The sequence below is a fragment of the Salvelinus alpinus genome, chromosome 1 (genome assembly GCF_045679555.1).
Source record: "Salvelinus alpinus chromosome 1, SLU_Salpinus.1, whole genome shotgun sequence".
Classification (NCBI taxonomy): domain Eukaryota; kingdom Metazoa; phylum Chordata; class Actinopteri; order Salmoniformes; family Salmonidae; genus Salvelinus; species Salvelinus alpinus.
In genome coordinates, this window is record NC_092086.1 from 82,069,902 (window position 1) to 82,097,533 (window position 27,632).

The 27,632-nt window shown below is 43.2% G+C and overlaps 1 protein-coding gene across 2 annotated transcripts in view; it reads right to left on the bottom strand.

Moving 5' to 3' along the window:
- Positions 1-72: 72 nt before the first annotated feature.
- LOC139531654 (E3 ubiquitin-protein ligase TRIM37-like) overlaps positions 73-27,632 on the bottom strand; it is a 46,716-nt gene continuing 19,156 nt past the window's right edge. The window contains exons 17-26 of one of the 2 annotated variants that reach the window (XM_071328313.1): positions 25,104-25,240; positions 23,371-23,453; positions 17,698-17,886; positions 17,257-17,553; positions 16,922-17,077; positions 16,596-16,785; positions 15,530-15,636; positions 14,867-15,007; positions 14,643-14,697; positions 73-215 (exon numbers count right to left, since the gene is read on the bottom strand). In XM_071328313.1, coding sequence (XP_071184414.1) covers positions 209-215; positions 14,643-14,697; positions 14,867-15,007; positions 15,530-15,636; positions 16,596-16,785; positions 16,922-17,077; positions 17,257-17,553; positions 17,698-17,886; positions 23,371-23,453; positions 25,104-25,240 — 1,362 coding nt within the window. In that variant the 3' untranslated portion in view covers positions 73-208. Of the gene's footprint in view, positions 216-12,107; positions 14,698-14,866; positions 15,008-15,529; positions 15,637-16,595; positions 16,786-16,921; positions 17,078-17,256; positions 17,554-17,697; positions 17,887-23,370; positions 23,454-25,103; positions 25,241-27,632 lie in introns of those variants that run through there. The other variant, XM_071328321.1, reaches the window with a different exon arrangement.

Here is a 27,632-nt window from a genome sequence, read left to right on the forward strand (position 1 = left end):
TGTCTAAAGGGTTTTATTTGACCACTTCTGCAACCGGATGGATTTTAATTAGACCAATTTTCACAAACATTTTGTGGGGTTGTTACTCTCACCATTGGTGTGTGTGTAGGCCCATTTGGCAGCTGCCCTCAGGTGTGTGTGCTGTGGCTCCAGTTGCTCCACCTAGAGATCCAGGGGACTTAATTCGAGTGTCTTCAGCCTCCACCTGTCAAGCCCTGGCAATAGAACAGCCATATTTAATTAACTACCCAAGATGCTTTTTAATCAAGCCCTCCAACTGTCCTGTGGTGATATGCACATATGCCCATGTATGTGCATGATGGCCAGTATTTACAGGGAAAATTCCACCCAAAATCTATCTTTTGGTATTTTTTTCATTAGGCCATTGCTGATATATTCCCACAATATTTTGCATGTCAGTAATCACATTTTCAAGATATGTAACTTTCAAAATACAGAAATCTGGCCCATTTGATGCATTTCTCAATTGCTGACATGCAACAAATACTAAAAGATAGTTTTTGGGTGGAGTTTTCCTTTAAAGGAATGCCAACACCCTGTAAAGTGCATCAAGCATTCTTAAGATAGAGAATACAGATGGCAAGCTACAGCGTTTTAATCAAATATAGTAGAAAAGGAAGAGGGCCTTGTTAACATTCAAGCAGAGAAACGGAAACATTGCTATGTTTTTATTTCACCGTCCAGGTGGAATGAATGGTGTGCAGTCAGATGTCCATTTATCTGTTCTCTGGCATCATAAAACATTAATCATCATTACTTATTAATGTATACCTTTTTTAAAAGCATTATAGGTCAAGAACACTTCACAAATCCCACCTGAATTTCGGAAACAGCTTTTCAGACATAATAAGTTAAAAGTTTGTGCTCCACATAGCACATATTTACATTTACATTTAAGTCATTTAGCTGACGCTCTTATCCAGAGCGACTTACAAATTGGAAAGTTCATACATATTCATCCTGGTCCCCCCGTGGGGAATGAACCCACAACCCTGGCGTTGCAAGCGCCATGCTCTACCAACTGAGCCACACGGGACCACATATGGTATGGTATGTGGAGAAGCTGCTTATACCTTGACCAAACCGGTCCCAAACGTATCTCCGAGCGCACCATCGTGCACATGTTAATTGTCTCTATCCCCACCAGATGCGTTCATGCAGGTTAAAATACCAAAACCAACTGTGAACCAACTATATGAATTTGAGGACAGGTCGAAACACATGAAACACTCATGGACATTTAACTAGCTTGCTGTTGCTAGCTCATGTGTCCAGGGGATAAACATTGGGTTGTTATTTTACCTGAAATGCATATGGTCCTTTTTTTGCTGGATCTTTGTAGAATTTTGACCCATTTTGAGTCATACAAAATCGTGTGTTCTCTACTCTGACAATTAATACCCAGATAAAACGCTAAACATAGTCCGTTTTTAGTTAATTTTCTTTGAATAATCTCTCCTCGTTCATCTTTCAACCACCCATGTGGGTTAGTATGCATGTAAAAACCGATGACATGTTATTCAATAATTTCATCCAAACTGCTTGCACGCGCAAGCAGTTTGGATGAAATTATTGAATAACATGTATGTGCACATTTATTTTGCAATGCTCGCGCACTGTGGTCTGTGGTCTAGTCAGCATGTTAGTCTATATTTTTACATCATGTAGCAGCACCACAGCTGAGCTTTTGTACATGATTGACTGAAGGCACTTTTTTTTTTGCTGCAGGCCACGTCATGTCAGGCAAAAACTGAATTCTGAAGGATTCAAATTTAGACCATTGTGCAGGTTTTTGTATGTATGTGAAGGTTTAAGGCACACTCAAGTGATGAGTAATGTTGTTCATCAGCTTGAGGACACTCACACACTACTTAATTACTATGCTGGTTTACCAGCTGACATAACAGATGAGTGTGCGTTAATATCCACCAGGGTTCACAGAGAATTGTGTGTTCCAAATGTAATCAAGAGGCAACCCCACAGGAAAAGACATGGCTTTAATCGATGATTCACATTAGTGATCAATTAAAGGACATTTCGGGCATCAAAGACCAAATAGCCCCATTAACTCATTTAGGAGAGTGCTTACAAATAAGGGTGGGAGATGTACAATGTTGCGAGAGGGTCATTAACCAAAGGCTGTAATAGGGACCACTTCAATGGAGTCTGGCGTGACAGTCAGAGCTGCTCGGTTTGGCAGTCCTCAACAGACTCCTGTCGCTATAAAAAGAATAATCAGCTTCAACACTTAATCTGGATTTATTCAATCCGTCGTTGTAGTTGGGTGAAAGCAATGGGTGATGAAATACGGGGGGAAGGGAGAGGGAGATTACAAGAAAGACATTTTGAGCGGAGCAGCTTCCTGAACATAACCTTAACAGGTAAAAAAACTCATAACATGATGGTAAGAGACCTTACAGTGTACAATATGACCGGTCCATTATGTGGCCTTAACTGTGACAAAGATTGAAGAAAAGACTTCACACTAACCAAACTATACACTGGTTTAATTGGCCTAGAAAGCTGTTAAAATCAATCAGCAGTTCGAAAACAACTTATTCATGAGGAATCGAGAATCAATTCAAACTAATGTGAGCTTTTAACCAAGAAAACATGTGTGGAGGTGGAGCATTAGTGATGGAACTTAATGCCATAACATATTAAATTAATCATAAAGCTTAAAGTAGTGTCTTCACACGTTACATCTCAGTTGGTAATGTGAATAAATATACTTGAGTCATGCCAATTCCTATGGGGCTTTCTGGGCTGCAGACTAATGTGCAACATGTCCTCCTCTCCAACCCTCCTAAATGAAGCCCTGCTTCCTGGCATGGTGGCCCTCTGAAAGAGGGGAGAGTTGGTGTGGACCGGATGCAAGCAGGACATGGCCAATGCCAACGTTCACTCACCCAAGTAATCTCTGCTGAGCTCTTGACGCGCCAACCTGGCAGACTGAGCCCCCACCCCCCACCGCCCTCCAGACCAAACCAGACGCTTTTCAGTACAAATAACAAAGTGTTTCACATCATAGAATAATAAAATAAAAGTAGTAACAAAGAAACAAAAACAAGATAGCTAATTATAATCATACATTGAAATATACATTAAAAGGTACGGTATTTAGTATTGGTATTTTATTAGGATCCCCATTAGCTGTTGCAAAAGCAGCAGCTACTCTTCCCAAGGTATACACAACACATGACATAATACAGAACATTAATATACAAGAACAGCTCAAGGAAAGAACTACATAAGCACACATAGCCTACATATCAATACATACACACAAAGTATATAGGTCAATAAGGGAGAGGCATTGTACTGTGTGGTGTTGCTTTATCTGTTTTTTTAAACCAGGTTTTCTGTTCATTTTAGCAATATGAGATGGAAGGGAGTGCCATGCAATAATGGCTCTATATACAGTTGAAGTCAGAAGTTTACATACACTTAGGTTGGAGTCATTAAAACTCATTTTTCAACCACTCCACAAATTTCTTGTTAACAAACTAAAGTTTTGGCAAGTCGGTTAGGAGATCTATTTTGTGCATGACAAGTAATTTTTCCAACAATTGTTTAGAGACAGATTATTTCACTATCACAATTCCAGTGGGTCAGAAGTTTACATACACTAAGTTGACTGTACCTTTAAACAGTTCCTGTAGTGTTTGTAAACACCCTGGTAGGTTGATTAATAACCTGAACCAGATTACAGGCACTGGTTACAGTGAGAAGCTTCCTCTTGAGCGGGCAGCTTGATGAAAACCAGTCAATATTCAAGTCCCCAAAATAGCAGACCTCTCTGTTTACATCACATACACTATCAAGCATTTCACACACATTATTTAGATACTGACTGTTAGCACTTGGTGGCCTATAGCAAGACCCCAAATAATAGGCTTTAGATGAGGCAGGTGAACCTGCAACCACAGCACTTCAATAACACTTTACATGAGATCTTCTCTAAGCATCACAGGGATATGGCTCTGAATATACATAGCAACACCTCCCCCATAAGCATTTCTGTCTCTTCTATATACACTGCTCAAAAAAATAAAGGGAACACTTAAACAACACAATGTAACTCCAAGTCAATCACACTTCTGTGAAATCAAACTGTCCACTTAGGAAGCAACACTGATTGACAATAAATTCCACATGCTGTTGTGCAAATGGAATAGACAAAAGGTGGAAATTATAGGCAATTAGCAAGACACCCCCAATAAAGGAGTGGTTCTGCAGGTGGTGACCACAGACCACTTCTCAGTTCCTATGCTTCCTGGCTGATGTTTTGGTCACTTTTGAATGCTGGCGGTGCTTTCACTCTAGTGGTAGCATGAGACGGAGTCTACAACCCACACAAGTGGCTCAGGTAGTGCAGCTCATCCAGGATGGCACATCAATGCGAGCTGTGGCAAGAAGGTTTGCTGTGTCTGTCAGTGTAGTGTCCAGAGCATGGAGGCGCTACCAGGAGACAGGCCAGTACATCAGGAGACGTGGAGGAGGCCGTAGGAGGGCAACAACCCAGCAGCAGGACCGCTACCTCCGCCTTTGTGCAAGGAGGAGCAGGAGGAGCACTGCCAGAGCCCTGCAAAATGACCTCCAGCAGGCCACAAATGTGCATGTTTCAGCATATGGTCTCACAAGGGGTCTGAGGATCTCATCTCAGTACCTAATGGCAGTCAGGCTACCTCTGGCGAGCACATGGAGGGCTGTGCGGCCCCACAAAGAAATGCCACCCCATACCATGACTGACCCACCGCCAAACCGGTCATGCTGGAGGATGTTGCAGGCAGCAGAACGTTCTCCACGGCGTCTCCAGACTCTGTCACATGTGCTCAGTGTGAACCTGCTTTCATCTGTGAAGAGCACAGGGCGCCAGTGGCGAATTTGCCAATCTTGGTGTTCTCTGGCAAATGCCAAACGTCCTGCACGGTGTTGGGCTGTAAGCACAACCCCCACCTGTGGACGTCGGACCCTCATGGAATCTGTTTCTGACCGTTTGAGCAGACACATGCACATTTGAGCTGCACTAGAGTGAAAGCACCGCCAGCATTCAAAAGTGACCAAAACATCAGCCAGGAAGCATAGGAACTGAGAAGTGGTCTGTGGTCACCACCTGCAGAACCACTCCTTTATTGGGGGTGTCTTGCTAATTGCCTATAATTTCCACCTTTTGTCTATTCCATTTGCACAACAGCATGTGAAATTTATTGTCAATCAGTGTTGCTTCCTAAGTGGACAGTTTGATTTCACAGAAGTGTGATTGACTTGGAGTTACATTGTGTTGTTTAAGTGTTCCCTTTAGTTTTTTGAGCAGTGTATGTTATATCCTTGTATTGCTACTGCTGTATCATCAGAGGAATTATCTAAGCGAGTTTCAGAAATGGCTAATATATTAACGTTATCTGATATTAGCAAGTTTTTGATTTCATGAATCTTATTTCCAATATTAGCTATTTTCAGCTTTTTCCGGGGTAGCTTCTCAGAGATAGACATATGGAAAATAACAAACAAAGCAAGAGAAAAAAACTAAAACATTCAGCGGTCCATTAATCAGATGGTGTGTGTAACTGTGTGCTGCAGGGTTGAAACTACAAACCCATAGGCTTGGCACTCTCATCCCTTCCAGGATTTTGGGAGGAAGGGTGGACAATGAGCCTGTCATAGTGGATGAAAGCAATGCCTGGGTAGGTGGTGGGTTTTCCAGTCCTGTGGGTTTGCTCCACCTCAATCTTCCTGTGGTCCATGTTCAGTTTCTCTCAAACAATTTCCCTCACTTTGTTCTCAGACTCTGTCCAGGTCTGTGGAGATTCTGCAATTCCATCCACAACAATGTTGTTCCGAGATAATCTGATTTATCCACCATTGTTATCTTGGATTCACATACAGAACTGATGACCTCTCTCAATGGCTTACAGTGTGCTGTCATCTTGCCGTTTTCCTGTTTAAAATCATCGAACTGATCCTGGGAGAAGTGCAAACTGTTCTTCAGGTCCTGGACCTCTCTGGTCCATTCTTTTATTAGTTGACTTCACAAGTATTTGGACACAACACTTGAAGCTATTGTCATGTTGTTGTAACAACTGCTTCTTGAACTATTTTTGTTTTCGTTTAAAAGACCCTTCACCTGTGATAGACAGCACTGTCCTCAACGGTCCTCAACGGTACTCCCTCCAGCTTTGGTCTTTGTTGTGGTAGCAACGTGGGTTACGCTGTTACTCCTGGCAGTTCCAGACAGTTCAGGTCAGAGAGAAGATGGAAACAGCAACAAGCAGCAGAGATCTAGCAGTCACAAGCCCGGGACAATCCGCGGTCCCAGCCACAATGACTAACCCCGTCGCGGGCTGCGTTCAAGCCCTCAAGGAAACCCCGCTAGCTTGATAGGCAGCTAACAGTGGCATCTAGGCTAGCTGCTATGCCAAGCAGCTCATCAGACCCCTTGGTCAGCAGAATCCCCGGACCGATAGCAGCGGTCCCAGCAACTGATGCCAACTGCAACGCGGGATCCAAACTCAAAAAGGTAGCGAGCTAGTAAGAGCTGTAGCGTTTTGAACTAACTGTGAATCGACTGATTTCTGACTAAGACAGGTAGGTATAGAAAGAGTTACAGTAATCCAGGCATGAGGAAATAAAAGCATGGATATGTTTCTCCAGATCAGTGACTGAGATAAGACTTGACTTTAGCTTTATTTCTTAGATTATAAAAGCAGGACTGAACAACCTTTTTTTAAACTTTTTTTTTTTTACATGCAGCTCAAGGTTTAGGTCAGAGTCAAAGACGAAGGATTCTGCCTGTAGGCTTTACATTTGTGGACAAATGACCAAGTTTATCTATCATCTGAGTTCAAGGTGGTCAAATACAACAACCTCAGATTTTTTATCATTGAGGTAGAGAAAATTGTCAGACATCCAACATTTGATGTCAGCAAGACATATTTGGAGAGAACCGATCAGAATAAGGGATCAATGAAAGAAAGCCATGTATTGTAAATACACCCATATTAGTCTCCTTTTCAGCACCAATTGGTAGATTGATTGGTACTCCGATCTTTACATTATTTAGGGTTAGGAAAGTATTTATGAATAATACTACAAAAAAACAGGTTTGGATAAAGATTGGTGAATCAAAAATACAGTGGTTTGATTAATACAGAAAGTTGCCATATCCATTGGTTCAATCCAGGAAATATTGGAAGGCGAGAAAAGCGTACGATATGGGTTGAACACTAGTCCTATGAATCTACACTAATAACAAACGGCTGGCGTGTTTACAGACATATTCAATCTATCCCTATCCAAGTCTGCTGTCCCCACATGCTTCAAGATGACCATTGTTCCTGTACCCAAGGCGGCAAAGGTAACTGAACTAAACGACTATCGTCCCGTAGCACTCACTTCTGTCATCATGAAGTGCTTTGAGAGGCTAGTCAAGGATCATATCGCCTCCACCTTACCTGTCACCCTAGACCCACTTCAATTTGCTTACTGCCCCAATAGGTCCACAGACAATGTAATCGCCATAACTCTGCCCTATCCCATCTGGACAAGAGGAATACCTGCAGTTGAAGTCGGAAGTTTACATATACCTTAGCCAAATATATTTAAACTCAGTTTTTCACAATTCCTGACATTTAATCCTAGTAAAAATTCCCTGTCTTAGGTCAGTTAGAATCATCCCTTTATTTTAAGAATGTGAAATGTCAGAATAATAGTAGAGAGAATGATTTAATTCATCTTTTATTTCTTTCACCACTTTCCAGTGGGTCAGAAGTTTACATACACTCAATTAGTATTTGGTAGCATTGCCTTTAAATTGTTTAATTTGGGTCAAACGTTTCAGGAAGCCTTCCACAAGCTTCCCACAATAAGTTGGGTGAATTTTGGCCCATTCCTCCTGACAGAGCTGGTGTAACTGAGTCAGGTTTCTAGACCTCCTTGCTCACACACGCCTTTTCAGTTCTGCCCACAAATGTTCTATGGGATTGAGGTGATGGCCACTCTAATACCTTGACTTTGTTGTCCTTAAGCCATTTTGCCACAACTTTGGAAGTATGCTTCGGGTCATTTTCCATTTGGAACAACCATTTGCGACCAAGCTTTAAGCTTTACTTCCTGACTGATGTCTTGAGATGTTGCTTCAATATATCCACATAATTTTCCTTCCTCATGTGCCATCTATTTCGTGAAGTGCACCGTCCCTCCTGCAGCAAAGCATCCCCCCAACATGATGCTGCCACCCCCGTGCTTCACAGTTGGGATGGTGTTCTTCGGCTTGCAAGCCTCCCCCTTTCTCCTCCAAACATATTGATGGTCATTATGGCCAAACAGTTCTATTTTTGTTTCATCGGACCAGAGGACATTTCTCCAAAAAGTACGATCTTTGTCCCCGTGTGCAATTGCAAACCGTAGTCTGGCTTGTTTATGGCGGTTTTAGAGCAGTGGCTTCTTCCTTGCTGAGCAGCCTTTCAGGTTATGTCGATATAGGAATCGTTTTACTGTGGATATAGATACTTTTGTACCCGTTTCATCCAGCATCTTCATAAGGTCCTTTGCTGTTGTTCTGGGATTGATTTGCACTTCTCGCACCAAAGTACGTTCATCTCTAGGAGACAGAACGCGTCTCCTTCCTGAGCGGTATGACGGCTGCGTGGTCCCATGGTGTTTATACTTGCGTACTATTGTTTGTACAGATGAACGTGGTACCTTCAGGCGTTTGGAAATTGCTCCCAAGGATGAACCAGACTTGTGGAGGTCTACAATTTTTTTTCTGAGGTCTTGGCTGATTTCTTTTCATTTTCCCATGATGTCAAGCAAAGAGGCACTGAGTTTGAAGGTAGGCCTTGAAATACATCCACAGGTACACCTCCAATTGACTCAAATGATGTCAATTATCCTATCAGAAGCTTCTCAAGCCATGACATAATTTTCTGGAATTTCCAAGCTGTTTAAAAGGCACAGTCAACTTAGTGTATGTAAACTTCTGACACTGGAATTGTGATACAGTGAGTTAAGTGAAATAATCTGTCTGTAAACTATTGTTGGAAAAATTACTTGTGTCATGCACAAAGTAGATGTCCTAACCGACTTGCCAAAACTATAGTTTTTTTAACAAGAAATTTGGGGAGTGGTTGGATTTTGGTCTGACATGCACTGTCAACTGTGGTATTTTATATAGACAGCGGTGTGCCATTCCAAATGATGTCCAATCTGTGGTAAATTCAATTGGTGGACTTCAATCAAGTTCTAGAAACAGCTCACGGATGATCAATGGAAACAGGACGCACCTGAGCTCAATTTTGAGTCTCATAGCAAAGGGTTTGAATGCTCATGTAACTAAGGAATGTTTTTTTATTTTGAATAAATTTGCTAAAATTTCAAAAACCTGTTTTCGCTTTGTCATTATGGGGTATTGTGTGTAGATTGATAATGATTCTACTCGATTTTAGAATAAGGCTGTAACGTAACAAAACGTGGAAAAAGGAAGGGGTCTGAATACTTTCCAAATGCACTGTATATGAAGTAGTTCTAAAATTCCAGAAGCAAAAATGAATGGTGAAAAAACAATTGGAACCATTACTGGGTTTTATGGGTATTGTGATGCGTCCACTATAGGTGCAATTTGTGCTGGGAATGATACTGAACCACCCATGCTCACTGAGAAACATCTGCCACAAAGATAGGACATGAACCAGTTGAGGACCACGCCAGATTCCCACCCACATTTCCAGATGGTCAACAAGGATGTTCTTATCAAGGGTCAAATGCAGCATTGAGATCCAAAAGAACTAGATAGAGCATTCAACGGCAGCCAACAGAGAGTCATTACTAGCTAGGTTTCCATCCAACTGCTCACAGCAGATTTAAATGCAAATAGCGTATTGTAAAATATCAGTGGTGGGCCGTCAGGGCCTGCAAGGCCTTCTCTGCTGGCCTAAACATCATCAGAATATATATATATTTTTTTTAAATATATTTTCCCACAAATATGTATTAAATTATTCCCCAGAGTAAGAGTTATACTCTTCATTTCATAGCTTTCCTCTTGGTTGCACTGCTTCCAGCCCCAGGTTGAGATTTGGAGCGCTGGTCTTTATGTTAGATCTTTTATCCAATCATATTCAGCCATCATGTGTTGCCAGGGGTCTAAAATCTGCCCACAGGCCTTCAGAATCAACAGTGCAGGCGCTTGTAGCTTATAGTGAATGGAAATGAAAATTTAGTGTCAACCAATCAGCTTTAGAGTTGGCTATTGTACGCCTGCTAGCTGGCTCCAGTGTTACACAGGAGCCAGCTAGCAGGCGTAGTGCGTGCACGTCTTTTGATTGGATTACCAATATTGAGAGGCAGGTCCTATGGGCAGGTCTATGCAGATCTAGGAAACTGAATTTGATAAACGAATTAATTTGCGTACTACTAAGCTGTTTTTTCAACCCACAATGGCGGAAGGAGGAGAAGATATCGATTTGGTCGAGGATATAATTATAACGCCATTCTCAAGACGAACTTTTCAAGAAAAGTTTGACATTGTAAGGAGAGGTCGCCCGACGCCACAAAGCCTGTCACAGGCGGGAAAGCCACTTTCAAAGTTTCAACTACGAGCGCTGTCAATGGCTCACAGGCTCCGAGAAGCACTGCAAACTGTACTGCTGGGAATGCCTATTATTTGCAAGTGATCGATTTGGTGTTTGGAGCCACACTGGCTTTGCAAACTTGAGTTGTCTAACCAAGGCAGCAACGAGACACCAAAGTACGGCTGGGCACTTACAAGCAATTGTGCTTTTGAAAACTTTTGGGGACACCGGAGTGGATCTACAGCTCAAAGAACAAGCGCGCAGGGCAACGGCGCTGCACAATGAAAAGGTGAAGGGAAATATTGAAAAGACTCATTGATTGTGTCATGTTTTTGGGTAAACACTGTTTACCCAAAAATGTCAATTTGTCAATTTCAAGGTGACGCAACGCCTGGTTATACTGCGTTTCTGTCTAAATGTATAGTGTCTAGAGCCATGGCATCATAATGATGGTAATAAGAGGTGGATTAATTCGGGTGGGACTGTGTAGTACCTCACTGAAGGCCCAGGCCCCAGGCCCACGGCACGCCACTGTAAAATATGCATATACGCATTTTCCCACCATTGGCGTTTTCAACAAATTGACTTGTTGTAGATAACAATCAGTGCGTGATGAGGTAGTGCACACAAACATTTCTTTTTCGCTCAAGTTTAGATGTACCGAATAAAACTGTAAAAGTTAAAAACGTGTTTACATCGCATTTTCAACTCTACCGATCTACCGATAGTCGTCACAAAAACTGTTAAATAGCAAATGCGCCTACTCCGGTTTTGGCAACTGAGCTCAAGCCAACAACAGCTCGCAGATAGTGCAGTTAGGATGTGCAGGCAGGCTAGTATACATGTGATAATTATAAGAGCGATAATATTTTTATTTGTCAAACGGCAGTCAAGCATCGATCATCATGTCACCAGATAGACCCTCGATATTTATTGGAAAGGATCACCAAGCTCATCACCAATGCCGTGCCCACACGCACACCATTTCGTCACGTGACTCAAAAAGTTGACTTCGATGTTTATTATAGCAACATTTGCGCATATAGGGATTCCCACCAACATTTCTCTCATAACTACATTCTACTAATACAAACAGATCCCACCATGCCAGAAAAACAAATTATCTATCGACATTTATAAAATTGTAACGAAACTACTTGTTTCCATCACAGCCGTCGTGATTTTTGTTTATACAGTATGATGACTTAAGGCTACATGCATACAAACTGAGGATGGGAACGTGGTTACTGACTTCCAATAAAGCCGTTTGTGCTGTGAAGTGAGCGGAAGCCTGACTGAAATGTTTAAGTAGTGCAAACTCAAATTAGCCCATCAATTGCTAGAAAAACGCGGTTTCTAAAATCCTGGACAAAAAAAAAGAAAGTTAAGAGTAACCCCTCATCTGCAATTGGTCTCTCATGCAGTTTGTGTTCAATAAAACAAAAAACACCGGATTTTCGTTATTCAGTCATTTGACAAGTATTTCCGTATTTAGGTTACAAAAACGTGTTCCAGTTCAAGAAACCAAACAATATTTTAATTTGTTCATGTCATATTATATAAGTACAAAAAATGAATAAAAAGACATTCCCAACATAAATTCCCACTGCATTCTGGGACAATACAAAATAAACACTCAGACACAAGGAAAGCATGAACACTCAAAAACATCTAATCACCTTCTTTCTAGTGCCTTTCCTCAACCAGCCCAACACACATACATCTCAAACCTGGGCAGTAACAGAAATGTGCAGTGTACACACACACATACATCTCAAACCTGGGCAGTAACAGAAATGTGCAGTGTACACACACACACACACACACCTCAAACCTGGGCAGTACAAGAAATGTGCAGTGTACACACACACACCTCAAACCTGGGCAGTAACAGAAGTGTGCAGTGTATACACACACACAACACAGACATCGATATAGACACAATAAGACCATATCAGGATGAGTCTCGAGCTGTATATACAAACACCCTTTCAAGGGCACAAGAGGTTTTACGCATATTTTCCACACTCTGCCTGTTCAACCCTATTAAAGCCATGTGATTTTAGGCACACGATGGAACATTAGGAAGATGTGCAGCTGTGGGTTTAGCGTCAGGCATCCTATAGCTGACATAGGAAGATATTAACAGCGTTAACCACTCAGCTCTCCACTCAGGCATTAAGAATATATTTCCTTATTAGTCAATGCACATTAGTATACTTTGAGACATCTCGAAATGTTTACAGATTCACCACTTTTTTCAATGAACTCTGTCAGTGTTCATTGTTCTCCATGGTGCAAAAAGCAACTACAGTTTCTATTATGATGTCCATGTGGTCGCTAGTGTGGTCTTTAGATTCATTTTAAGGGTTGAAAGCAATAAAATGCTACTGTGTAAAGAAAAATGGTCCACGGTCACAGAGCAATGCTAAACTTTAAGGCAGAAATGGCACCCTCTGATGGGCAAAAAGGAAAAAATTCAAAAGGTAATGGGTCCAATTAAATGCTTTAAAGAAAAATATTCACATCATTGTTGGGGAGTCTTTGTACAAAACAAACACTTACACACGTCTCAGTCAAACCAATTTTTGCTAATAATTAACTCAGTCAAATAAAATCAATCTAGACCCAAGAAGATGGAATGTAACATTTGAATCCATTTAAGACCATGTTTGAACAGGGAAAGGAATCCACTGAGTTGCATCTGCTTCATAGAAGTCAAAACCGGTGAATATGTATGGACCCATTTTTCTAAGTCAAGCAGAAAAGCTGAACTGGGAGGAGTTGCTCACACAGCACAGGAAAAGAGTGAAGATGGAAATTACAGTGTGGACACAAATGCAATCAGGGAAGAAAACTCAAAACAACACCTACACATGCGCCTATGTTACAGAGCTCATCTTGACAAGAGCTGCAGAAAACACTTCTTCATGAAAGAAAGAACCCTGTATGTACGAATAATGTATGTCAGCTTTGATGTGCAACGAAGAGACAAGGTCAACGAGCACTTGAAGCCCAGACCGTCAATCAAGAATTGTTAATAATCAATTCAGTCAGAATCCACTCAATACTGTGAGCAAGAGTCATTTCCCTTACTAAGAATTCACTCAATACTAATTCAAAATGTAGCAATCTTTTACACAGGCCAGAGGAGGACGTACCATTGATCCACTCTTCAATGTCTGTCTACACAGCAGCAAAACTGGTTCTTGTTATGAACGATTTACTGGGGGGAAAGCAACTCCAATCTAACGGGAGAAGTTGATGAAATACAGTAGTTTACATTGACAAGATTTACACAGAGGGGACTTTGGGCAATTTTTCCTCGTGTTTCATCCCTGCCTCTCCTTCAGTTAACGTAACGGGTTCCTAACACGTTTTAAGCGATGTTGATACAGGAATTAAGGTTGTAAATGTGTCCACTTCATTTCAAGGCATTTGTTTAGACTGTTAACCAGAATTGAGTGTTCATTACAGCACTGTGTGATACCTGCCTGACTGTGCTCCTCCACACAAATACATCAATAGCACCTCATTGAATCAGAAAGGCAGAGAGCTTTTGATGTTCTCTTTCTGTTGTGAAGCAGGTGCCCCCTGCTTCTTTCTAAAAATTCACCTTAGCTCATAATGACCAGACCAAAGCCCAATCTGAGTATGAAGACATTGCAAATGTCAACCATGACCTCATTAGTTACATATTAAACTTCCTATTTTATTTCACACTGACAGGAATATATGTCTCTCGCAGATATATTGTTCATCACCCCATAAACTCATATATCATAAAATGTACATTTAAATGAAAAGATGAATGACTGTGACCAAATATATTGTGACACATTTTGCAGTTAGTCGTCATCATCAAGGTGCTTATTTAGTGAGTTGTAGCATTCTCGTAGCATTTGGGTTGTCAGTGACTAGAATGAGTGCATGCAAGTGTCTACACAAATGCTCATGTGCATTAAAGTTAAATACACTACGATCCAGTTCCCACATGGCGATTGCCACTGTTTAGACTGGCTGTGGTGTCCAAATTGGAGGGGAAATCACCTCTCTGTGGTCTCTCCTGTGGTGAAGCTTAGGTCATCAGAGATCAACTGGTCCCCTGGGAGGAAAGAAGCAAATAAGCATTTAATCATAGCAATCATTTCCTTCCAAGGAACTGGCAAGTTGATTTGAGGCTAAATGTGTGTGGACAATGTGCAGAAATGAAACCCCACACTAGGGTATGCATGTTTTTGTGTGAGGGGGTTACAGCAGGTAACAATATTGACCTGCGCAGGGCAGTGCCGGGGTGTCGTAGCGACAATCTCCAGTCTCCAGGACCACCACCTCGTCCTCTGTGTCACAGTCGATCTCACTATCACTACTCATACCTGGCAGCAGTACCACCGTCCGCTTCTGGACAACATGACCTGACAGACAGAAAGAGGGACACACAGGATAAGGGAAAAAAGAATGACAGGGAGAGACAGGCAAACAGAAAAGGGAGAGAACAGCACATAGGTAAACAGAAAGGTAGGGGGGGGGGTCAAAAAGGAAAACAACAGAAAGATGTAAAGGAAGAAAAATGTCCAGAAACAGGGTGGGGGAGACAGAAAGAACCTTATAGCAGTCTCACAGGTAAGGGGAACACCATCAGTGCCAAGAGCACACCTCTCATCTTGCATACCAGTGCCAAGTAGACACCCACTCGCTCTCTCTACAGACACGGACTCATTCCAGAGTTCATTAGGAGTAATGCTGCAGGAGAAACACATTTTAAAATACCCTTCTCAAAGAAGCTGTTAACTCTACCTGCAGTATGGTATTAGATTACAGTACATTCTATCCACTTAAGATGAAAAGTGGAGCTCAAGCCTTAGTGCCATCACAATCCTCCGTAGAGGAGGGTGGAGCTAGAGGAAGGGAGGGGTGTTAGAGCAGTGAGGGCTCACCTTCGTTGGGGCATGAAGAGGGTTCCTCTGCCAGGGAGAGCAGTGACTGGCGGATCTCAGCCGGCTCCGAGTCACAGTCCAGAGAGCTGTCCGTCAGCAGGCCGGCCCTGAGGGAGGGGAGGAGGAAGAGAGAGAAGGAGGGTGTCAGTTTACACAATTCCCTTCTCACAAAGCCTCCTGCACGACATCACCTCAGATGTGTGAAAGACCTTTTCACACTGCTCCAAGAGTGGTCCATCAATGAATAAAAATGGCCATCCACACAAATGCTAGACAGGAGGAAAGTAGATTTGCCACTCTTGTTTTAAGCACAAGCGAAATTGTATGATTTGAATAGACATATTTTTCTTAAATTCTTTCTAAGGTATTGTTGAGATTTACGATTTGTAGTCGTATCACCATTAGCTGTTAAAGAAGCAGCGGCTTTTCTTCCTGGGGTCCACACAAAACTTACAGAACACTGATGGATAGGAACAGCAACATTTTCACCACTCTAGTAGCTGGTTTATTCCAAAGCTAAACAGTTATTTTAGAGATAGCTGGCTCTCAGGCCTTTGTGGTCCACTGGGAGGGTCAATTTCAATACCAAATAGGGTGCCACAGAAATACCACTGAGTCTAGTTAGCTACAACAGCAGCAGCACATACTTTATTTTCACTTATCCGGCGTTCTTTTAAAACCCAGCCAAGGCTGGCACAGTGAAGTAATAAAGAAACAGTAGCACAAAACAAATATGACGCCAAAAAAAAACAACTGTTAAATTGGAGGCTTTGGCAGGGGCTAAACACTTGATAAAGGAATAATAACCAAAGCGTTGGTTTAAAACGATCCATTAAAAGATTGTGGAGCAAACAGAAATGTTGTGTGAGGGAGTTTATTTTCTCAACTGTCAAGTACACTTTTCAATTATCAAGCTCCATTCTCCAAGCACCTGGACTGTATGAAAAAAATATTTGATATTTTTAAAGTAGGAAAAATAAACAATAGAATTTCAATCCAATCGCTTTGGATCTCCACAAATGCATAGGAACCCGGGGTTGGATTTAGGACAGGGTGTTAGTTTTACCCTATGGGTTTGGTCCTGGATCGTGTCATGGTGGCGGTGGAGATGCCGCTGAGGAACTCCAGAGCGTACAGGTCGGACCCATAGAGCTGCTCCTGGTCGTGTTTGGAGCTGCAGGGTTTGTTTTCGGAGCAGGACGACGAGCTGCCCAGGTAGGGAGGGGAGCTGTGGGCGCTGCGTGGCTTCAGGGCTCCTACAGTATGACACCGAACAGGGAAACACTGGTCAGTCAGAAGTCATCAGCTGACAATCATTCATTTGGGAACATAGGTGGATCCATGGTGGTCTAAACACTGATAACCCCACCTCTACCTGGCTTTACTACTGACCCTCTGATCCGTTGGAGGTGCCCCTGGGAAAGAGGCTTTGGTCGCTGGACGACTCTCCACCGCTCTGGCCTCTCAGCTCCTTCTCAACTACGTCTGCAGCCCTCCTTAGGCCCAGCCTGCTCCCATCCTGCTTGGGAGATGAGGCCTTCTTCCCTCCTGCCACACAAACCACAGCTAGTTAAACATCTGACTGAGCAGTTGATAGCTCCCCAGCTGCCCATCTAGTCTTCAAAGAGTTTGACAGTAGAACGTGATGTAAAATACTATCCGATTCCACAGATTGTAGTCTGTGTGTATTATGTAGTGTGTGTGTGTGTGTGTGTAGCAACACTCACCAGAGCGACAGTGTCTGGAGACCCCGGGTCCTTTCCCCATCAGATCTAGCTCTATGGGCTTCCTGCTGGGCCCTAGCTCTGAGTGGTAAGAGGGCCCCTGCTCCACCCCTGTGGCCCTGCCGGAGGGCCCTGCCTTGGTCTCCCCCCGTGCCTCCAGCTGACACTTGACATCCGACATCTTACTGCGCACCTCGGCCATCTGTGCCTTGAGCCGAATCAGGACCCCAGAGTCTGGGGCTCCCCGCCGCACTGTCTGAGGCCTGCGCTCACCCCGCTCCTTCCTGGAGTGGACTTGGACTGGAGCAAGAGAGAGAGAAAAAAAGGAGATGAAAAGATGAATTGGCTACTAGCGCTTATCCTAATGTCTGCCAGAGAGGGAGTGACTGTGCCTTAGCTTGGCTACCCTGTACAGAGTAGGAGGCTGTGAAAGACAGACCCTACCGTGGCTGTGCAGCAGGGAGGCAGGGGGTCTGGGTTGAAGGCCCCACAGTGACTCCACACTGCTGCGCTCCTTCAGATCCAGTAGCTGGATGAGAATGACGGGGTCGATTTCTAGCAAACTGTTGTTGCTGCCAGCGGAGGAGAGACCACCACTACGCCTCAGACACCTGGCCCCGGGGTTAGAGCTTCCTGGGAGAGGGTTAGAGTGAGAAAGGTATGTTCAGAGGTACAATGGTGAGGAAACAGTTGCAAAAGGGAAGGGGGAGACCAAATGTGAGCTACACTGGATATGCTTCTATCTATCGAGTGTTGGAGGAGCAGCAAGGGGAGTCAACTGACACTTTGAATGAGTTTGGAACAGGGCATATTGAATACTTGTGCAAAAGGAAATCTTTACCAAGGTTTAACACAGAGCGTGAGCTACTAAACAGCCCATGCTGCATCTCCATTTTAAGTTACAGACAAGAGAACTCCTGCACCAAGATTCAGTTAAACTCTCCAGCCATTTCACTGCAGTACTGAATGAGTCAGCCGGCGCACAGCTACAAGAGCAGCATAAAAACCATTAAGGGCTGCATACAATGAGCATTTCAAAAGGCGAGAGATTAGATTGGAAAAAAACGCTACTCTGTCTGAGGCAGTGAGAGTAATGGAGGCGATAATCCACTTTGCAGCCAATGATTAATGAATACATTTGAATAACCTCCCTGGCTAACCGACTATTAGGCATTGGGGTAAGTAATAATGGATATTTTCCTTTCAGAGGAGAGAGTCCGATATGAAGTAAAAGGGACTACCAACATGTCCAAGTTTAAGGGTGGCTCAAACTGAGTTGCTTAAGTTCAAATCAATTACCAAAGTACCGAAGAGTAACAAGACAAGACTTAGATCTGCCAAAGAAAGGTGCATCCTAAACACTACGTAAATTAAAGTAAACTGACACATGGATTACATTCCTTCACTTCATGCACGTAAATTTAAGCCTTGTTATGCAGCCTTTCACACTACCCTTTGGCTTAACACGCACAGTTTAAACATTACACATCAGCACCCATGACAGGGCTCTAACTCCTCTTGCTCCACAATGTAATAGGGTGCAGGCCAGGCAGCAGGCTGTTAGCCAACCTGCCAGCTTAGTGGAGTCTGCCACTAGCATAGTCAGTGTAGTCAGCTCAGCTATCCCCATTGAGACTGTGTCTGTGCCTTGACCTAGGTTGGGCAAAACTAAACATGGCGGTGTTCACCTTAGCAATCTCACTAGGATAAAGACCTCCTCCATTCCTGCCATTATTGAAAGAGATCGTGATACCTCACATCTCAAAATAGGGCTACTTAATGTTAGATCCCTCACTTCAAAGGCAGTTATAGTCAATGAACTAATCACTGATCATAATCTTGATGTGATTGGCCTGACTGAAACATGGCTTAAGCCTGATGAATTTACTGTGTTAAATGAGGCATCACTTCCTGGTTACACTAGTGACCATATCCCCCGTGCATCCCGCAAAGGCAGAGGTGTTGCTAACATTTACGATAGCAAATTTCAATTTACAAAAATAAAATAAAATGATGTTTTCGTCTTTTGAGCTTCTAGTCATGAAATCTATGCAGCCTACTCAATCACTTTTTATAGCTACTGTTTACAGGCCTCCTGGGCCATATACAGCGTTCCTCACTGAGTTCCCTGAATTCCTATCGGACCTTGTAGTCTTAGCAGATAATATTCTAATTTTTGGTGATTTTAATATTCATATGGAAAAGTCCACAGACCCACTCCAAAAGGCTTTTGGAGATATCATCGACTCAGTGGGTTTTGTCCAACATGTCTCTGGACCTACTCACTGCCACAGTCATAATCTGGACCTAGTTTTGTCCCATGGAATAAATGTTGTAGATCTTAATGTTTTTCCTCATAATCCTGGACTATCGGACCACCATTTTATTACGTTTGCAATCGCAACAAATAATCTGCTCAGACCCCAACCAAGGAGCATCAAAAGTCGTGCTATAAATTCTCAGACAACACAAAGATTCCTTGATGCCCTTCCAGACTCCTTTTGCCTACCCAAGGACGTCAGAGGACAAAAATCAGTTAACCACCTAACTGAGGAACTCAATTTAACCTTGCGCAATACCCTAGATGCAGTTGCACCCCTAAAAACTAAAAACATTTGTCATAAGAAACTAGCTCCCTGGTATACAGAAAATACCCGAGCTCTGAAGCAAGCTTCCAGAAAATTGGAACGGAAGTGGCGCCACACCAAACTGGAAGTCTTCCGACTAGCTTGGAAAGACAGTACCGTGCAGTATCGAAGAGCCCTCACTGCTGCTCGATCATCCTATTTTTCCAACTTAATTGAGGAAAATAAGAACAATCCAAAATTTATTTTTGATACTGTTGCAAAGCTAACTAAAAAGCAGCATTCCCCAAGTGAGGATGGCTTTCACTTCAGTAGTAATAAATTCATGAACTTCTTTGAGGAAAAGATCATGATCATTAAAAAGCAAATTACGGACTCCTCTTTAAATCTGCGTATTCCTCCAAAGCTTAGCTGTCCTGAGTCTGCACAACTCTGCCAGGACCTAGGATCAAGAGACACTTTAGTGTTTTAGTACATTATCTCTTGACACAATGATGAAAATAATCATGGCCTCTAAACCTTCAAGCTGCATACTGGATCCTATTCCAACTAAACTACTGAAAGAGCTGCTTCATGTGCTTGGCCCTCCTATGTTGAACATAATAAACGGCTCTCTATCCACCGGATGTGTACCAAACTCACCAAAAGTGGCAGTAATAAAGCCTCTCTTGAAAAAGCCAAACCTTGACCCAGAAAATATTTTAAAAACTATCGGCCTATATCGAATCTTCCATTCCTCTCAATTTTAGAAAAAGCTGTTGCGCAGCAACTCACTGCCTTCCTGAAGACAAACAATGTATACGAAATGCTTCAGTCTGGTTTTAGACCCCATCATAGCACTGAGACTGCACTTGTGAAGGTGGTAAATTACCTTTTAATGGAGTCAGACCGAGGCTCTGCATCTGTCCTCGTGCTACTAGACCTTAGTGCTGCCTTTGATACCATCGATCACCACATTCTTTTGGAGAGACTGGAAACCCAAATTGGTCTACACGGACAAGTTCTGGCCTGTTTTAGATCTTATCTGTCGGAAAGATATGAGTTTGTCTCAGTGAATGGTTTGTCCTCTGACAAATCAACTGTACATTTCGGTGTTCCTCAAGGTTCCGTTTTAGGACCACTATTATTTTCACTATATATTTTACCTCTTGGGGATGTCATTCGAAAACATAATGTTAACTTTCACTGCTATGCGGATGACACACAGCTGTACATTTCAATGAAACATGGTGAAGCCCCAAAATTGCCCTCGCTAGAAGCCTGTGTTTCAGACATAAGGAAGTAGATGGCTGAAAACGTTCTACTTTTAAACATTTACATTTACATTTAAGTCATTTAGCAGACGCTCTTATCCAGAGCGACTTACAAATTGGTGCATTCACCTTATGATATCCAGTGGAACAACCACTTTACAATAGTGCATCTAACTCTTTTAAGGGGGGGGGGGGGTTAGAAGGATTACTTTATCCTATCCTAGGTATTCCTTAAAGTTTAAACTCGGACAAAACAGAGATGCTTGTTCTAGGTCCCAAGAAACAAAGAGATCTTCTGTTAAATCTGACAATTAATCTTGATGGTTGTAAAGTCGTCTCAAATAAAACTGTGAAGGACCTCGGCGTTACTCTGGACCCTGATCTCTCTTTTGATGAACATATCAAGACTATTTCAAGGACAGCTTTTTTCCATCTACGTAACATTGCAAAAATCAGAAATTTTCTGTCCAAAAATGATGCAGAAACATTAATCCATGCTTTTGTTACTTCTAGGTTAGACTACTGCAATGCTCTACTTTCCGGCTACCCGGATAAAGCACTAAATAAACTTCGGTTAGTGCTAAATACGGCTGCTAGAATCCTGACTAGAACCAAGAAATTGTATCATATTACTCCAGTGCTAGCTTCCCTACACTGGCTTCCTGTTAAGGCAAGAGCTGATTTCAAGGTTTTACTGTTAACCTATAAAGCGTTACATGGGCTTGCTCCTACCTATCTTTCTGAGTTGGTCCTGCCGTACATACCTACACATACGCTACGGTCACAAGACGCAGGCCTCCTAATTGTTTAAGCAAACAGCTGGAGGCAGGGCTTTCTCCTATAGATCTCCATTTTTATGGAATGGTCTGCCTACCCATGTGAGAGACGCAGACTCGGTCTCAACCTTTAAGTCTTTACTGAAGACTTATCTCTTCAGTAGGTCATATGATTGAGTGTAGTCTGGCCCAGGAGTGTGAAGGTGAACGGAAAGGCTCTGGAGCAACGAACCGCCCTTGCTGTCTCTGCCTGGCCGGTTCCCCTCTCTCCACTGGGATTGTCTGCCTCTAACCCTATTACAGGGGCTGAGTCACTGGCTTACTGGTGCTCTTTCATGCCGTCCCTAGGAGGGGGGTGTCACTTGAGTGGGTTGAGTTACTGACGTGATCTTCCTGTCAGGGTTGGCGCCCCCCCTTGGTTTGTGCTGTGGTGGAGATCTTTGTGGGCTATTGTCTCAGGATTGTAAGTTGGTGGTTGAAGATATCCCTCTAGTGGTGCGGGGGCTGTGCTTTGGCAAAGTGGGTGGGGTTATATCCTTCCTGTTTGGCCCTGTCCGGGGGTATAATCGGATGGGGCCACAGTGTCTCCTGACCCCTCCTGTCTCAGCCTCCAGTAGTTTATGTGTCGGGGGGCTAGGGTCAGTTGGTTATATCTGGAGTACTTCTCCTGTCTTATCCGGTGTCCTGTGTGAATTTAAGTATGCTCTCTTTAATTCTCTCTTTCTTTCTCTCTCTCGGAGGACCTGAGCCCTAGGACCATGCGTCAGGACTACCGGGCATGATGACTCCTTGCTGTCCCCAGTCCACCTGGCCTTGCTGCTGTTCCAGTTTCAACTGTTCTGCCTGCGGCTATGGAACCCTGACCTGTCCACCGGACGTGCTACCTGTCCCAGACCTGCTGTTTTCAACTCTCTAGAGACCGCAGGAGCGGTAGAGATACTCTTAATGATCGGCTATGAAAAGCCAACTGACATTTACTCCTGATTATTATTTGACCATGCTGGTCATTTATGAACATTTGAACATCTTGGCCATGTTCTGTTATAATCTCCACCCGGCACAGCCAGAAGAGGACTGGCCATCCCTCATAGCCTGGTTCCTCTCTAGGTTTCTTCCTAGGTTTTGGCCTTTCTAGGGAGTTTTTCCTAGCCACCGTGCTTCTACACCTGCATTGCTTGTTGTTTGGGGTTTTAGGCTGGGTTTCTGTACAGCACTTCGAGATATTAGCTGATGTACGAAGGGCTATATAAAATAAACTTGATTTGATCCTCTTTAAGCCCCATTACACACACACACACACACACACACACACACGAGATCTGATGATATAGATCAAAAAGAGGAGAGATAAAAGGCAACGGAAAGAGAGACATACAGACAGAAAGTATGAGAGGGAGAACGAGGCTGAGAGAGAACGGGATGGAGAGAAAAGAGGGGAGGGAGATGGAAAAACAGATGAGGGAGTAGAGAGAAAGAGATGGACAAAGGGGAGGAAGAGGTTACCTGCTGCTCCTGCCACATCGGCAGGCAGTTCTCCCTCCTCCATCTCCAGGTTCCTACTGAACTCCACGTCATTCTCCCCAGACCTGAGAACCAGAGACCATCAACTTCAGGACTGGGAACAACATTGCTACAATGTCACGGTCAAACGAACACTAAAACTTTAGCTGACAGCCAACACTAAAGCTGACTGAATGCCGAAACCATGCCAAGACCAGGAAAACAAGTCTACCTATCATTTCAAATAGCCTCGCTGGCATTTAAATGTGGTCAACTGAGCTTTAGTTGATTCAGTTTATCAATTGGTTTTATTGGCCGATTTATTGTTACAAGACAGCGAGATGTGACCATTTGGGGGACATGGAAATGTTCGTTCCCTCCATGGACCTCTATGGACCTCTTTGGGTATAGAAACTGTGAAAGTTCAAATCAACCCCACTTAAGGAAAATTGAGTTCCTTGGCCAATACTAAAGGCTGGGAGACGGCATTATGACCCAACTAATAAATCAGCATCTGCAAGACCTTGGCTGGACCAGCAACTCTTCAATGAGAAAGTGTGTGCATGTCTAGGACTCCCTCAATCACGAGCAGTGTTCCCTTAACAAAAAGCTTTTTAGGGTGATTAGACAGAAAGTGCTCTGTTGTAACAGACCAGCTAGTAGCTCTACTGATGAAATGGATGGACACTGCAATGTTCTCTTTGGAATGGTACAGCTTAATGATAAGTCGTGCTGTTCTTTTAGCAGGGGCCAAACAGCCCCATGGGGATGTGCGTGCCCATTTGAGAGTGTGCAAGTAAGTGACTGACTTGTGTGCCTGTACATTGTGTGTTCGTATACATCAGTCTGTAAGCCTGCCCTGTACACATGCCTTTAGGTATGCCCCGGGGGAGAATGGGAAACACAGCAGCCCTTGCCATTGTATCAGCCTATAGCACAACATGAGTCAGAGATATCCAGCAGAGCTTTTCTCACTCGCCGCCACTCAGCGTATTTATAGACGTGGGAACGACGGAGCAACGCATCCCAGAGCATCTTGGAGGAGAAAAAGCCCTTCCAGCATTACAGCTTTGCGAACGCGCGAGAGAAAAGTGCCTTGTGGGAGGAGAGGGGGATGGCACTTGAATGTAGTTTCCCCTACAGGGCCTGAGAGGATCCTTGTTAAAAGCAAACATGAAGCACTAACATGGATTTAAGTGTTTCAGGAGAGGCATGGAGATTGGACAATGTGTGTTCTCTATGTAATGTGTGTATGTGTGCGCGTACAGGTCTGTATGAAGACATGGGAAGCTCTTCTGTGAGAGTGTTTTTGCATACGGTACATGTGTGATAATGTCTACGTAAGTGTGCGCTTGTGTGTGGAAGGAGCTGGTGAGCCTCGTGTTGGTGTTTTACACTCAGCCAGCCAGGCAGTATGAGGAGCAATGATGACTCATGGACGGCTCATCTGGAGAGCTCACAATGAGGGGGTGGATGGGGGAGAGAGAACATGCGAGGCTGATGATCCAGCGCTGCACTCCACTCTCAGCCTCTCTGGTCGCAGGGGTTTGAAAACACGTTGATGAGGTACGCATACACTAGTCAAATAAAACAACACTTTTTCTAAGTAGCACAACCCGGATGGTAGGGAAGGGCAGAGGGAGTCTAACTTAATTGTACTGATAGGATGCTGATAATATAATTTCCTTTCTGCATCCGTCCCGCAAAAAACGAGCACGTTTCGGTGGGTCACTCACATGGTCTCCTCGTCGATGTCGTTCTCCTCGGTGTTGCTGGTTGCCGTGGAGCTGCCAGAGGTGCTGCTGCCGTCCAGAGGGTTCACCTCCTCATCCCCCGTCAGACAGTCCACCTCCAAATCCCCGTCAGACAGCTCCTGACCACATCACAACGTTGGCACAACATTTACATAACAGCCTCTAGTGCTGCTCTGTCAAGTTTTATCATGCTCAAGGTCCCCGTCAGACTGCTCATGATCACACTTCAACATTAATGCAACATTAGCACAATGTTCAGACAACACGCAGCTTGGAGCTCAGCTCCTGACGCACCAAGTGTTTCCCCTCTACTGTGTCCCATCTCCATCTTAAGACAACTTATGATACCTAAGCGCTGATCTCAGCGCGCAGTAAGACAAGAGACATTAAGTGGAAGAAAAGGTGGAATGATTTATAAGTGTTTTTTAAATCTAATTTAGTCCAGTAATATATAGACTAATGACGTGCCGTTTTTAAAATAACATACATTTTAATATGAAACAAATATTAACCAAAATTATACTTTTTGTGAAGTTCTGCGAAGGGAGTAGTACACAGCGTTGTACGAGATCTTCAGTTTCTTGGCAATTTCTCGCATGGAATAGCCTTCATTTCTTAGAACAAGAATAAACTGACGAGTTTCAGAAGAAAGTCTTTGTTTTTAGACATTTTGAGCCTGTAATCTAACCCACAAATGCTGATGCTCCAGATACTCAACTAGTCTAAAAAAGGCCAGATTTATTGCATCTTTAATCATAAGTTTTCAGCTGTGCTAACATAATTGCGAAAGGGTTTTCTAATGATAAATTAGCCTTTTAAAATGACAAACTTAATTAGCGAACACAACGTGCCATTGGAACACAGGAGTGATGGTTGCTGATAATGGGCCCCTGTACGCCTATGTATCCATAAAAAATCTGCTGTTTCCAGCTACAATAGTAATTTACAACATTGACAACGTCTACACTGTATTTCTGATCAATTTGATGTTATTTTAATGGACAAAAAAATTAGCTTTTTGTTCAAAAACATGGACATTTCTAAGTGACCCCAAACTTTTGAAAGGTAGTATAGGGTGCTGGGCCACCACGAGCCAGAACAGCTTCAATGTGCCTTGGCATAGATTCTATAAGGGTCTGGAACTCTATTGGAGGGATTCGACACCATTCCACAATAAATGAATTTGGTGTTTTGTTGATGGTGATAGAAAACGCCGTCTCAGGCGCCTCGCCAGACTCCCATTAGCGCTGGACAACATGGCCAAAATACATCACGGTATTTTATGTTTTTAATAATAAAAGTGTTAAATTTGCTTTATAAGCTGTGCGTAACCCAAGGGTGGCAACACATACAGTTGAAGTCGGAAGTTTACATACACCTTAGCCAACTACATTTAAACTCAGTTTTTCACAATTCCTGACATTTAATCCAAGTAAAAATTCCCTGTCTTAGGTCAGTTAGGATTACCACTTTATTTTAAGAATGTGAAATGTCAGAATAATAGTAGAGAATGATTTGTTTCAGCTTTTATTTCTTTTATCACATTCCCAGTGGGTCAGAAGTTTACATGCACTCGATTAGTACTTGGTAGCATTGCCTTTAAATTGTTTAACTTGGGTCAAACTTTTCGGGTAGCATTCAAGCATCCCACAATAAGTTGGGTGAATTTTGGCCCATTCCTCCTGACAGAGCTGGTGTAACCGAGTCAGGTTTCTATGCCTCTTTGATCACACACAATTTTTCAGTTCTGCCCACAAATTTTCTATGGGATTGAGGTCAGGGCTTTGTGATGGCCACTCCAAAACCTTGACTTTGTTGTCCTTAAGCCATTTTGCCACAACTTTGGAAGTATGCTTGGGGTCATTGTCCATTTGGAAGACCCATTTGCAACCAAGCTTTAACTTCCTGACTGATGTCTTGAGATGTTGCTTCAATATATCCACATAATTTACCTTCCTCATGATACCATCTATTTTGTGAAGTACACCAGTCCCTCCTGCAGCAATGCACCCCCACAACCTGATGCTGCCACCCCCGTGCTTTATGGTTGGGATAGTGTTCTTTGCTTGCAAGCCTCCCCCTTTTTCCTCCAAACATAACGATGGTCATTACGGCCAAACAGTTCTATTTTTGTTTCATCAGACCAGAGGACATTTCTTCAAAAAGAACAATCTTTGTCCCCATGTGCAGTTGCAAACCGTAGTCTGGCTTTTTTTTTAAATGGAGGTTTTGGAGCAGTGGCTTCTTTGTTGCTGAGCGGCCTTTCAGGTTATGTCGATATAGGACTCGTTTTACTGTGGATATAGATACTTTTGTACCTGTTTCCTCCAGCATCTTCACAAGGTCCCTTGCTGTTGTTCTGGGATTGATTTGCACTTTTCGCACCAAAGTACATTCTTCTCTAGGAGACAGAACGCGTCTCCTTCCTGAGCGGTATGGCGGCTGTGTGGTCCCATGGTGTTTATACTTGCGTACTATTGCCTGTACATATGAACGTGGTACCTTCAGGCA